The 13,362-nt window shown below is 40.7% G+C and overlaps 1 protein-coding gene across 1 annotated transcript in view; it reads right to left on the bottom strand.

The window, feature by feature from the left end:
• Positions 1 to 3,143: 3,143 nt before the first annotated feature.
• Positions 3,144 to 13,362, bottom strand: part of CEP89 (centrosomal protein 89) — a 106,249-nt gene continuing 96,030 nt past the window's right edge. The window contains exon 19 of the mRNA XM_090062694.1: positions 3,144 to 5,967. Coding sequence (XP_089918820.1) covers positions 5,730 to 5,967 — 238 coding nt within the window. The 3' untranslated portion in view covers positions 3,144 to 5,729. The remainder of the gene's footprint in view (positions 5,968 to 13,362) is intronic.

Below are 13,362 nucleotides of genomic sequence, written 5' to 3'. Positions count from 1 at the left end.
GTTCCCTTTTTGGCCTAAATTGTGCTGTATGTCTGTAAATAGAACATGTGGTTTTAAGCTGGCAGCCAGTAAAATACCAGTTTGAAAAGTTAATGACCAAATATGACCTAATGACCACTATGTTGAATAATAAATAAACCATGTTCTCATTTCAGTTAAAACCAGTTTGCTGCAAAATGTTGAGAAATCAGTGGAGCTTATTTTGCACTATAGCAGTGGTGCTCAACCTCCAGCCCACAGGTTTATTCCTCAGAGCAGTGGCAGTGTTAATTACCACCACTTCTAGAGCCATGGCAATTAATATTGCCACCACTCTGCCTCCACATTTTCAGACCCATGGTGAGCCCTGCATGCCAGATAATGCAGCTATACACGCTGGAGCGTGAGGTCTGGTTGCAGCCAGATTTGGTCCCCAGATTCAGGTCAGTAAACAGGGCTGGGCTGCAGCTGGATCTTGCATGTGGGGGTCAGGCTGCACCCATGGACCAGCCCTGTACCAGTCTTCCAGCCCACAGGGCAAGAAGGTTGAACGCTGCTGCTCTACAGAATTATTGTCCATTTTGTGGCATTAAAAATGCATACTAACTAATGAGCATCTATTTGCTAAGTAAGAAATCAGCCAACTATTTTCAATCGTAGAGCACTGGTGAAGCTTTGGGAGACATTGTACTTTAAAGATTTTATGTCAGCAATTAGGATTTTTCATCAAGCATTTTTTTTTTTTAATGCATAGTTTTCACAGGCTCTTAACATTGGGGTCAGCACCCCACAAGAATTTTAAAATGTCTTTCCTTTGGTTTCAACAGATGGAGTTTCAACATGAGCATGCAATATCCTTTTCTCTTAAGATCCTTATTATTTTTATATCCTTTTAATGGGATATACCATTAAATGTAATTTTTTTTACGTGTCCTTATTTAACATTAGCCTGTGTTTAATTATTTTAACCAGCCCGGGTGCAGTTTACAAATCAAAGAGAGGTTCTTTTCAAGTTTTTTTCCAGCTATCTGCTTAATTAAAATACTCTGCATAGAAGGGAAAATAGATCAGTAAAAGATACAAACTTGCTAAAAGTATGCAGGCAAAATCCGTTGCTGCTTGCATGCAACTAGATGTGGACCATCCAAATCCACATAGAAATACTCGCGCATAACATTCACAGAGTGTAAAGGAAGTGCACAAATGCATGTGCACCTTACAACTAAGAATACTGCATTTGAGCTGAGTACATCTGATCTGCAAGCAACAGAGGCTATTGTTCTTAAGGGGCAAGATGCCATAATTTTCTGTCTGTTTTTAAAGCTCGCAAGTTGGTTCCCACGTTACATATACCACAGCATATGTTATCAGCACAATGAAGACTTGCCTTGTTGCACATTAGCCTGAGTTCTTCCACTACAAATATCTTGTGTCCTCACATTTTTTTGGAAGGGGGCTTTCTGAGATGCAGTATGAGTTTATCCACAACAAAAGTAGATAAAGATGCATTCCCATCCTACAGTAGCTGGAGCATACCTGCCAAGTCGTTCCATTGGTATCCCACACTGCTTTGCTGGACAGCTGGGTTACTTCTCTTTAGTCCTTTGCTCTTTTATTGTTTTCACCTTACCATTTAAATGATGGCATGCAGCCAAATGTTGCCCTTTGCAGTTCCAGCTTGTTAAGGGGCTCATACACTTGTGCATGCTCCTGGCGAGTGACCAGTCCTGTATCATACATCAGCATGATCATCTGTTGAAGTCCTTGTTTTTGCTGCCCCCTAGTGAGACGAGCATGCACTGGTTCATTTACATTCCAGGCATCGCAATGCACTAATATAGAAGTGACTATATGAGCACATGAAGAAGGTGATAAAACAACCAGTACCCAACACAAGATCTGTACTTCAGGTCTTGGAGCTCTGGCTGGGTTAAACAAACATAGATAATAACAGGGAGGATGTGAGGTTCTGGACCAGGGTAAGCAACCCCTGGTATGGGTGCCAGTGTAGCTCATGAAGGCATTTTGCTTGATACATGCACCTCAGGCCTGACAGCAGAGAAGGGGCCACAGCTGTGCTGCCACAACAAGGATTGGGCCCTTTGTGGCTCCCTGCCATCCACTCCTGGCATGCTAACTCTCAAGTCAAGGTTGCAGGTGTTTTTGGCACTTGGCCCAAAAACATTGCTGACCCCTGTTCTGGACTGTTCATATTTAGATGTTGGGTTTTGCAGCTGTTACTGAGTGTCTCCATCTCAGGACTGCTGAAAAGTCTCATATTTAAAACAAATGCAGTGAGGTTTTTTTTAAATTTCAAAATGATTGACATGTAATTTTAACTAAAGACAGGCTATGAAAACAAATCACCATTAGCAATTTTTTGGTATGTTTTGTCTATAAAATTAAGTCCTCAAAAAAAACAACACAGAAAATCCCCCCCCCCCCAAATATTAACTAAATTACAAATTGGGAAGTAAATTAAAATGATACGTGTATATGGACATAGAAATTTATGTGCTGTTTATATATCATTTAATATAAACTAGTGTATTATTTGCTTGCTTTTCAAATTCATGACGTAAGTAATTATTTTTCTAGTTTTCTTTTTAACATTGGTTTGTTTTCATGGGTTCTCTTTAGTTTGAAATTAAATGTCAGTCATTTTGAAATAAAGTAACAACAACAACAACAAAATAATCTATAACAAAAACTCTTGTTGTATTCATTGTAAATACAAGACTTCAATGGTCCCAAGCTGGAGAGACTCGGTAACAGCTCAAAGCCTAGAGTCTCTGGGCTTCATTCGGTCTGGAGCAGTTCATTTGTATTCTCTAGATTAAGTTAAGACTTTTGATTTGCATAAATCCTGGTAAGAACCTAACTTGGCCAAGGATTTGTTGTAATTGTTGTAGTTCAAGATTTGGATGAAGTATTTGATTACTTTTAAGTAGTTACATACTTAGTCCACTAACTCCTATATTATCTCTTGTTTGTACTAATTTTGGATATTTTTCTTTCATCTTTCTTATTGTATTTTACATACTGTGCAAGTGTTGATGAGTGTTCAAAACAAAAGTGATTCAAACTGAAATAACATTTTCACAATAATAGCTTTCTTTATAATAAGAATACATTTTAAGAATGCAATAAGACTGATTCTAGTTTTAAGATCAACAGTTCATGCTAACTAACATAACTGATGTATTTTTGAATGTGGCATAAAACAGACTCTAAATACAAAGTACCTTTTTTACATAAATGTAAAAAAATCTACCTTAAGATTTATCTTTTGTCAGAGTGTAATTTGGAGGAAAATCAACTGCTTTTAAGTTGCAACCTGCAACCCCCTCTCCAGCAAACAAGGTTATTGCTTTTTTCATCAAGCTCAAGAGAATTCACAGAAATCTCTCATTAATTGTTTGTGTAAACATCACTTAGCGTTTCATACTGTGCCAAGATGCTTTCAGTTGTTCACCATGCCATTTCTGTAGTTTTAAATGATCTCATAATCAATGTACTAATTTTAAGCTCAGACTCATCAAGCAAAATGGTATATTTTCCATCACACCTGGTGTGTGTTTGTGAATGTATTCTTTAATGGGAGTTTATAGTATTCATAAAATATGGTACTGGGGCCCACGTGGGAATAAGCAATCATGTTCTCTTAAGTTTTCTTAAAACTAAGCAAATTTTAATTGTTGCAACAATTTCCTAGAGTGTGAATTTCTCTTTAAAGAACAGTGTTTTTATTAATTGTTACATAGTCAATTAAAAATATTTGGTATACAGTGTGAGGTTGGTAATACACTGAGGAGGCAAACACAAGATTACATTATAAAGATGTTGCATATAAAAATTATAAAATAAGAACTAGAGAATACAAAATAGGAAAGGAACAAGACGTGAATTTCTAGAGAATTTTACTGTCCGTTTCAATGGGAGCAGAAAGACAAAGGAATTGAAAGTTGAAGGAATTTGAAGATTCCACGCCTAGCTTCTAACCAGTCACAACTGGGGTAGCTTTCACTCCTCAATTGGCTATAAACCCACAAAGGCATATAATGCTCTATACATTATAATGTTGTAATGCTCTATACATTATAATGTTGGGCAGACATGCATATTACTTCTCAAATCAATGCAGCAGGTTCTACAAACTCAGATACATGACTGACTTTGCTGCAAGGTTTAATGAACAAAATTTTAAAAAGTAATTCTTGACTTCAATAGGACTCGAGTATATGCTTATTATACCTTTGTGTCCTGTACTGCCTCTCATCCTTATTGGATTTGGGTGCCTTCCATATAAAATCACTGCAGACTTACTGTTGCAGCTGGACTTCATGGAGCTGTTCTACAGTTTGGAGGGTAAAACTCTGATGTACGGTTCTCCTTTCTTATCACTAGTTTCAGCTCCTTCCCCTTTGTGAATAATGATACTTACACAAGTTAGGGCCCTAATATAAGAAGAACACTGCAGGAAATAAGAGCAAGCTCTCAAGCTGATGCTAATTTATGTTTTCCTTTCAATGTTTAAGTTAATTTTGTTTGCCTTGTTCTAGTGTTCCTGTTGAATTTCTACTCCCAAGTGATAAGAAACTGCATGCTTGTAATTTTACATCTGCTAAGAAGTGTTTTTAACACCTTTTTGTTTTCTGTTCATAAGCAGAGTTCTTTTGCTATGGTAATAAAATTAAGCAAGTAAAAAAACTTGTAGAAAAACTAAACAAATTATGAACGCCTGAAAAAGAGCCCTGCACAATGTCAGCACTGGGTTTTGGTTCTTCAGCAACATTGTGGAACTGCTGCAGAAATATTGATAAAGATACCAAATATGTGACTGACCCTTGCTGCAAAGAGAGCTGTGGGAGGGGTCTAGGTAGAAAAAGTCTGCAGCGTTCCCTGCAAATTATTCTCTAAAGAGTTTACAGAGGGCACAGCCTGATCCTCAGGATAACTCATGCATCCGTGCACTTTCAGTCCCCTTGGCAGCACGGCTCCAGCAGGAAACGTGCTTCTGCTGACTGGGTCATGCTACGCCTGGTCAGTAGCAGCCACAGAACCACCTCACACTCAGATAACCATATGGTATCACGGGATCATGCTAGTGATCTGTCCATGCGCCTATACATTCAGCACTTCCCTTCTTCCCCAGGCACAGATAGAGATCCAGGTAAAACAATGCAGTCTAATAACATAGCTTTGCATATAAGGATCTCAAAATATTTATCAGCAGGAAAGTAAACAGATGCAAAGCAGATATCTCACATATTGGCTTAATTAAATACCATATTTTGGACATTTAGGTAATTTTGTTGGATTTTTTTTATAGATTAAACTACTGGCATATTAATTAAAACCATTTGATAAACAGGCATCGTTTATCAAGTAGGAAATCTTTATCTCTTATTGTTCACTTGTTTTGTAGCAATATTTGCATGTTTTAAGAGTGTAGCAATTATTTATCAATTTAACTTGATAAGTAGAGCTGGCATGCTGTGGTGACTATGGTACTGTACATTTTTCTTCGGTTAGGAATGGCCTTTTGTCAAATAGCCTTAACAGCATTATTAAAATAAATCTAGACTGAAAGCATAATTTTTTACCTTGGACAGAATGTTACGTTGATGAGTTAAAGTATAATGGCATCAAAGAGGATAAATGCTGTCTTTCTGGGTCATGTCTGTCGTTGAGCTTTTACTCTTTGTTTCTTTGGGATCAGTCTTTGCAATGTGGAAACTTCTTTGGCCTCAACCCAGAGGTTCCTGTTGACTTTGATTCTTAGTGGCTGCTGAAGGCTTCACATCACAGTAGCTAAAATCATATCCACAAACTAAGTCTTTCTCAGAGACTTCATCTAAGTAAGATTCATAAACTCTGACAGTGTTCCACATGTTCCTCTCCAGAGATTTATGCAAGAGTTCCTTCATTCTCCTATTCTCTTTGGAAGTTGATTCCCATACTATTTCAAGTTCACCTTCTACTTTCCTAAGGAAAAATGTAGAGGATAACACTTTAAAAAAAATCAAATCAAACACTGCTTTAACATTGTGTTTTTATAGTGTGATCTGAGTAAATACGGCAGAATTATCTGACGCACAGATTTGAGTGTCTAGAGAGTTTTGATTTAAATTAGTCTCTAGTGCTTTTAAGTGACAGCAAGCATAAGTATCATGCAAAGATGTGATTTAAGTTGTAGAAACACAAGTTAGTTTGTACCAGTCCTTTCAAACACGTTTTCAGGGGGAACCCAAAACTATGAGTCTATGATCAAAACAGAGTCTTTTCTTCCTATTCCTTTATTTCTGGGTTCATCTTTTGTGTCCAAATCTCTTTGTAAAACTCATTTAAATCAATGAGATTTGTATATGTTAAAATGGAAGGTGGATTTCTCCCTATATATATAAAATAGTACTTGCTTTTTCTCCTTTTCTGAGCATTCATGTATATGGCACTTCTAGAGGAGACGTGAAAAAAAAGTGTCTGCTTAAGTAAGCCCTGGGGCTCTGTCTTCAAAAGTTGCCCCTTTGCCCTCCTCCTATCAGAGCTGAACAATTGCTACGTGCAGAGGACACTCAGCTCTGAGAAAATGCTCCTGAGCTGTGACACACTGCCACCACACCAGTCTCACAGGTTCATTTCAAATACCAACATTATATTTTAGACTCTAACTTTGGTAGAACAACATTTAGTTAATGTTGACATGTCAACAAAATAACCTTATAAATCATGATTGCCCACTGCTAGCTCTGGGAAGTAAAACATGAATACTCCAGTGGATGAGCTCAATGAAGAATCTCCATTACCAAGGACAGGAGGATAGCCAATTGAATTCAACTCATTTGCCCTATGGTCACATCTGCTAAGAGCACACACAAAATATCTTCTTGTCTAATAGCACCTGAATGATTTTGTGGTGATTTTATCAGTTTCTGCCCTAAGGTTTCTTCTAATCTGCTAGAGTAATTGATTCATATCATCAAAACTAAGCAAGAGCTGTGGTTTTGCTTAGTATTATATGATATTTGATAGCCTCGCAACCTCCTAAATTATCTCAATAAATAACTGAGAAGCCTTTGTCTTGTTTCTGTTGCTGTTTTATCCATAAGGTGTCAGATTTCTGTGCCTTCTAGGAATAAATGGATGCAAATAATGGGATGTATGCACCAGGCCCATGTTATTTGTCTTTTCTTTCATTTAAACACCTGCATGATTTTATACAGGAATATAACAGGTGTTGGAGCATCATGAGCACAATCAATCATTATGTTCAGTTTATGCATATGTTCAGATCTCCCGTACGCTGAAATGCCATCCTCAGATGTTTTGAAGTTTTCCTTTTGGATCAAATGGCCAGTAAGTCTTCATTCTCTCACTCATATATATGCATAGAGTCTGTGTGGATGTGCATGGACTATATAGAGTCCACATACATATTAAAATCTGGACTAATTTATATAATGCTTGCCTAATTCGGTGTTAAACTAAGAAAATGAACATTTTACTTTGTTTACAGAGAGTATATTATGCCCTCAGTTTATGCTTTGGTTCTCTTATATGACTCTCAGCTGTACACAGACTACTCAGTCCCATAATATGAAGAACTGCTGGAGAAGAAGTAAACAAGAAACAATTTGTTGAAAATTATTTTATGAGGAAAGACAAAAAGGAAATAGAGAGAAAAAACTGTCTCAGCAGTACTCTCATTCCCAGCAGTTAAGTGAGTTTTGATGCCTCTTTTACACTAAAGACATCTAGCCCAAATAATCTACTCAAAATGCTGCTCTAAAATCACCTTTCTCCCCTTATGTTCTGACCATATCGCTATTCTCTTAAGTCCCAGCACTGAATTACTTAGCTCCTCCTCTCCCAATACTGCAGGGTTGTTTCTATTTGAAGTCTCTGTCCTAACCGCTCCTTTTGAGCGTTTGCCGTACATACACTTGTCTTTCTCTTTTCCTCCATTCTACATTTTCCATTTGAAACTCGAAAAATGAATTCTAATAAACAGATTTCCTTTTGAGCCCTGCTTAAAAGGAAATAATGTGCATTAGAGCTGAGAGAGAAACAAACTGTTAATTGCTTAGAGGCCCAGATTCTTAAATCATTTACATGGGAGCGGGAAAAATGTGAATTCTGTTTAGTTCTTCACAAGTTTTTCTGTTGCAATGCTAAGATTATGAGGCCTGCCTTCCCAAATTAGACAATGAATACACTTCAAGAGCAGAAACCTTAAACGGTAGTGATGAAGGGAAGACTGAAATTGAAACATGTATTTTGAACTGACACTTTTTGTTTTTAAAGTAAAGCGTTTCTAGAAATAACAAGACCTGCCCCTCTTAGTAGGTAAAGTAGGCAGGTTAGTGGTGAAACCAGTGGGGTCTTTTCTGAGGTACGAATCTTGGCCCAGATCAGCTGACAGGACTCCCAGGCTTGGGGGGACATGGTTCACCCTCTGCCCCCCACGCCCAGGGGCTGTGGCTAGGACCTCCAATCAGGTCTTGACACCTGGTAGTTGATGGGTGGGGATTTTTTTGCAACCACACTTCTGGTACTTGCTCAGCATTACACACGCTTGGATGATGCTGTTCCTCTGGGAAGCTGTACAACTAAAATGCAGCCTACAGAACATACTCTGTAGGGAGGCATATGGTGTTAAACAACATTTAAAAAAAAAAAGTAGACTTGGAATTATGCAGCCGTGTGGGTGCCACTCAGCCAAGAGGAAATAGGATCTGGCCCTTAGGGAACTCCTCCTGTTAGCTACCTATATGTCCTCCATGCAGCCGTACTGGTTCCCCAGACAGTAAATCTATATTCTAGACCAGTGGTCTCCAAAGTGGGGTGCAGGAAGAAAATATTAGAACTTGTATTTATATTTATATAAATATACATATATTGGGGGGGGTGTGCTCAAAAATTTTTTACTGATAGGGGTGCATGATCAAAAAAGTTTGGAGACCACTGTTCTAGACAACCAGGACTGCCTACGACTTCCAGCACCAAATTTTCCTTGCTGAAGAAAAAGCTGCTGCATGCTCATCTTGATTAGTAAAAGGACAAGTACACAGCAGAAAACTCTTAGGCACTCTAACCTCCAACTGTTTCAACTTTCCCTCTGGACAAAGTTGTCAAACCTCCATCATCTGCTTTGCTGGATAATATGAAAGTTTTCTGAGATGAGCTCGAGTATAGAGCCAGGAACTTTGGACATCTCCCTCAAGAGTCTTTTGGTTCCCATAGTGTCAGTGGCCATTCTTTATATTGCAGGGAGTATCTAATGTAAGTAGTGTGGAGTTGGGCCTTGAAAAATAAATAAAAATAAAGCTCTGTACAACTGATTTGCATAAAACTAGGCTGGAAGTCTGCACCCTCCATTCATGTGCTGTGTGCACACAAGGTAAGTACTTAGCACACAGCACATAAATGGAGGGTGCAGACTTCCAACCTAGCTCTCTGCAAATCAGTTGAGAATCAGTGGAGAATACATGCTCCACTGACTCTTATTAAAAGTTCCCTCTCCCAAGGATCTCTTGGTACTTTCTTTTAAATGTCCAAAGAGTATACTCTCATGGAGAAACTTCTAGGTGGCTAGGAACTTTAAATCATCATCTGACACCCTCATTATAGCCTCATATTATAGGACTGTAGGACAGTAGCGATTGAAGGGAACTGACAAAGTCATCTAGACCAGGCCCCTGCTCAAAGCAGGATCATCCCTGACTAAACCATCCTGCCAAATGTCTGTACAACCTGTTCTTGAAAATTTCCGGTGATGGAGATTCCAAAATTTTCCTGGGTGACATGTTCTGATGCTTGTCCACCGTGGAATCAGAAAGCTCCTCTAAATCTCCAACATAAATTTCCTCTGCTGCAGCTTGAGGCCATTGTTCATAGTCCTGTCCTCACCAATGGAAGTCCATTTCCACCTCCTCTATGAGAGCTCTTCAGGTATTTGAGGACTGTTTTCAAATGTCCCCTGTCTTCTCTTCTCCAGACTAAATAATTAAAAAAAATTTCAGCCTTTCCTCACAAGTCTTGCTTTCTAGGGCCCTTATTATTTTGTTGCTCTGTGCTAGACTCTTTCCAAACTGTCCACATCCTTCTTGAAGTGTAGGGCCCAAAACTGGACACAGTATTCCAAATACGGCCTCATCTGTGCTTCTCTTCATTTGCAAATGACACTCCTGTTAATACAACCCAGTTAATACAACCCTTTTGACTTTTTTTGCATGAAGAGACACTGTGGCCATGTCCAGATAGCTGCAGCTGTGTGGCATGTGGCACTGCAGACATGTATACAGCATGATATACCACACATTAAGCTGTTTTTTGAACTGCAAGGCAGCAGCATGGGGGAGGGTGACCCCTGGATATCCAGGAGTCAAATAAACCTGCGGAAAAAAATAGCGGAGCGGTGCATGCAGGGGCAGGATGCATCATTCAAACCTAGAGCCTGGCCAGCTGGAGCCACACTAGGGGCTGCTGGCCAGGCTCCACACACCTGGATTGTCACTGCTGCAGCCCTGGGAGTCTCCCAGGTAAGGCTGCTGAGGCCAGCCCAGTGCTGGCCCCAGCCTCCCCTATCCTGCCTAGGCACATGGCACAGGCATTCCCCAGGGACAAGGAGCAGTGGCACAAGGTGCACCACTGCTAACTGTCCCCAGGGAACCAAATATCCATGCATGTGTGGATGCGGCCTGTTGGTTCATATTCAGCTTATAGTCTACTGTAATCTCCAGTTCCTGCACTGCAGCCTAAGCAGTCCTTCCCCAGTGTGCATTTGTGCATGTAATTATTCAGTCCTAAATGCAGGACTTTGTGTTTGTCCTTGTTGACTCTCATCTAATTTATTATAGAACGCATGATCAGAAGTCAGGAAAACAGACCTTACGATGACAGGCTGAGAGCCATGGGGCTCTTTAACCTGAAAAAGCGCAGGCTCAGGAGTGATCTGGTGGCCACCTATAAGTTTATCAGGGGTGACCACCAGGATCTGGGGGAACGTTTGTTCACCAGAGCGCCCCAAGGGATGACGAGGTCGAACGGTCACAAACTCCTCCAAGACCGTTTCAGGCTGGGCATAAGGAAGAATTTCTTTACTCTCCGAGCCCCCAAGGTCTGGAACAGTCTGCCAGCGGAGGTGGTTCAAGCACCTACATTGAACACCTTCAAGAGTAAATTGGATGCTTATCTCGCTGGGATCCCAGGACCCTAACTGACTTCCTGCCCTTTGGGCAGGGGCCTGGACTCGATCTTCCAAGGTTCCTTCCAGCCCTAATGGCTATGAAATCTTTCCAGTCTCTGTCATTCTGGATCCTAGTCTGGCCCTCCAGATTATCTGCACATCTGGTGTCATCTTGGTGTCATCTTCAAGTCCTGCTAAGCATGCACTTAGTCCCATGATCCATCTAAGTAATTAAGATGTTAAACAATACCAGATTCAGGACAGACCCTTGGGGATCCCCACTTAATACCTCCTCCTGTCAACAAAACATTGAGCCATTGATGACTACTCTCCTTAGGGATCAGAAATGGTGAGAAAAAGAGCCCAGACCAGTTACAGGAAATGATGTCATGAGCATCCTTTTTTGGGTAGATGGAAAACTAGGAAACTCTTGATTCAGAAGACCATGTTGAAAAACCCACCGTTTTGTTTGGCCGTGGAAAAACATCTAGCCAGGATGGAAGATGAAAAGATCTCCAAATATTAACTCCATAAAAACGAAATTGGAAAGAACATGGAGAAGAAGGTCTAAAGCAATGCTGTAGGAATTCTGATCTTGAATGGTCTCCACAATACGTTAGGCATTTTCACCTGCATATAGACTCGCCAAAAGCAGTTATTTTGAATCTTTGAATCTTCCCTGTTGCAACACCACCCTGACCTGTAGGAATGTGGCTGATCCTAACCCCAGGATTCAAAATTGCCAACTTGCAGGCAGTGACACTAGTCCATGACATTAACGTGCATAACAATAAGAATACCTAGCTCTTTATATAGTGTTTTTTATCATTAGGTGTAGCTTTACCTTCATTTTATAGTTACAGAAACAGTTTGCCCAAGATCTCTCAGCACGCCACAGCCAGGAATATAACTTAATCCCATCTAGTACTCTGTCCAATAGGCTATTAATTTACAATTTGAAGACTTCTCCTTTTGTGTTCATTTTGTTCATGCTTATCACTTCATCAAGGTTTTGATTTATTTCACTCTTTTTTAAATTGATTAAAGGAGTTAGCCTTAAAGTATTTTATGCTCACTGTAGTTGAAAGTGGACTCAACAGCAAGGGAAAAGCAGCTTTCACAGTTCTGTGTGTATTTTAATTCTACTTTTAGGATTGAGTTTAAAAAAAATAGAGGAACAATTTGAGGCTGCCGGCATTTTGGGATAGGCAGTCAAACTATGTTGCTATAAAGGAACTTTATCATAGATGCCTTTGGCTTTTGCATATAGTATACCACAGATGGAGTTTGGTAGCCTTGCAAATGTGGTATAAGATACAACTTTTTTTTAAGTAGCTACTTGCTAGTGTGGTCAAGAGCAGGAGGATGATAGCTGAAATTGGCAGGAATTTCAGCTGTGTGCAGCTGACAATAGCAGTACAGGTTTTTATGTCCATATAAGATTGCAGTTGTCCTATCTTTAATTTGTAGAGGTGCACCGAAATATTGGTCTGATATCAGATAGGCACCATTATAAAGAAAATTGACAATATCAGCAATAGGCTTTTTTTGGCTGATGTGGCCGATTTAATGTCACCGATAAATGCCCCTGTGCATGTGTGCAGGTGCAAAGCAGCACACAGGCAGCCAGAAGCACAGCCCGGCAGCGTCTGGCTGGTAAGTCTGTTTTGGGGGAAGTGGCATTGGATGGGGAGGAGGGCAGATTAAGGCCCCTGCTGTGAGGAAGTGGGGCAGGGGCTGGAGCAGGTGCTGCCCATCGGGGGGGGTTGGGTGCAGGACAGAGCTGCGAATGGCTCATCGGGGGGCGGGAGCAGTTCCTGCTGCTGCATGCACCCTGGGGGGGGGGGGCGGGGGAGCTGTGTCCCTGGATCTGTGCATGGGGGAGGGTAGGCTGCTGCTGTGGGTTGTGGCGGGGTGGCACTGGGCTCTTCCCAGCAAAGGGGAGGCAGGAAGGCCTGGGCTGGGCTAGGCTGAGCTTCGCCGTGGTGCTGGGAGTGGGGGCTATGGCAAATTTTGTGATGGCTGCAACCCCCTCCCATATTCCCACTCCTACTGCCGCCACCGCCCACTGTGAGCACAGTCCAACCCAGCCCCCCTACCCTCCCCCAAGGGAAGAGCTCAGCAGCAACCCGCCCTTCCCCAAACACAGATCCAGAGGCACATGCCTCCTACGCCCTCCTGGGGTGCATACAGCA

This window comes from Crocodylus siamensis, chromosome 9 (genome assembly GCF_052110815.1).
Source record: "Crocodylus siamensis isolate JL-2025a chromosome 9, ASM5211081v1, whole genome shotgun sequence".
Taxonomy (NCBI): domain Eukaryota; kingdom Metazoa; phylum Chordata; order Crocodylia; family Crocodylidae; genus Crocodylus; species Crocodylus siamensis.
The sequence above is the reverse complement of the archived record's forward strand: the minus strand, read 5'-3'. Positions and strand labels throughout refer to the sequence as shown.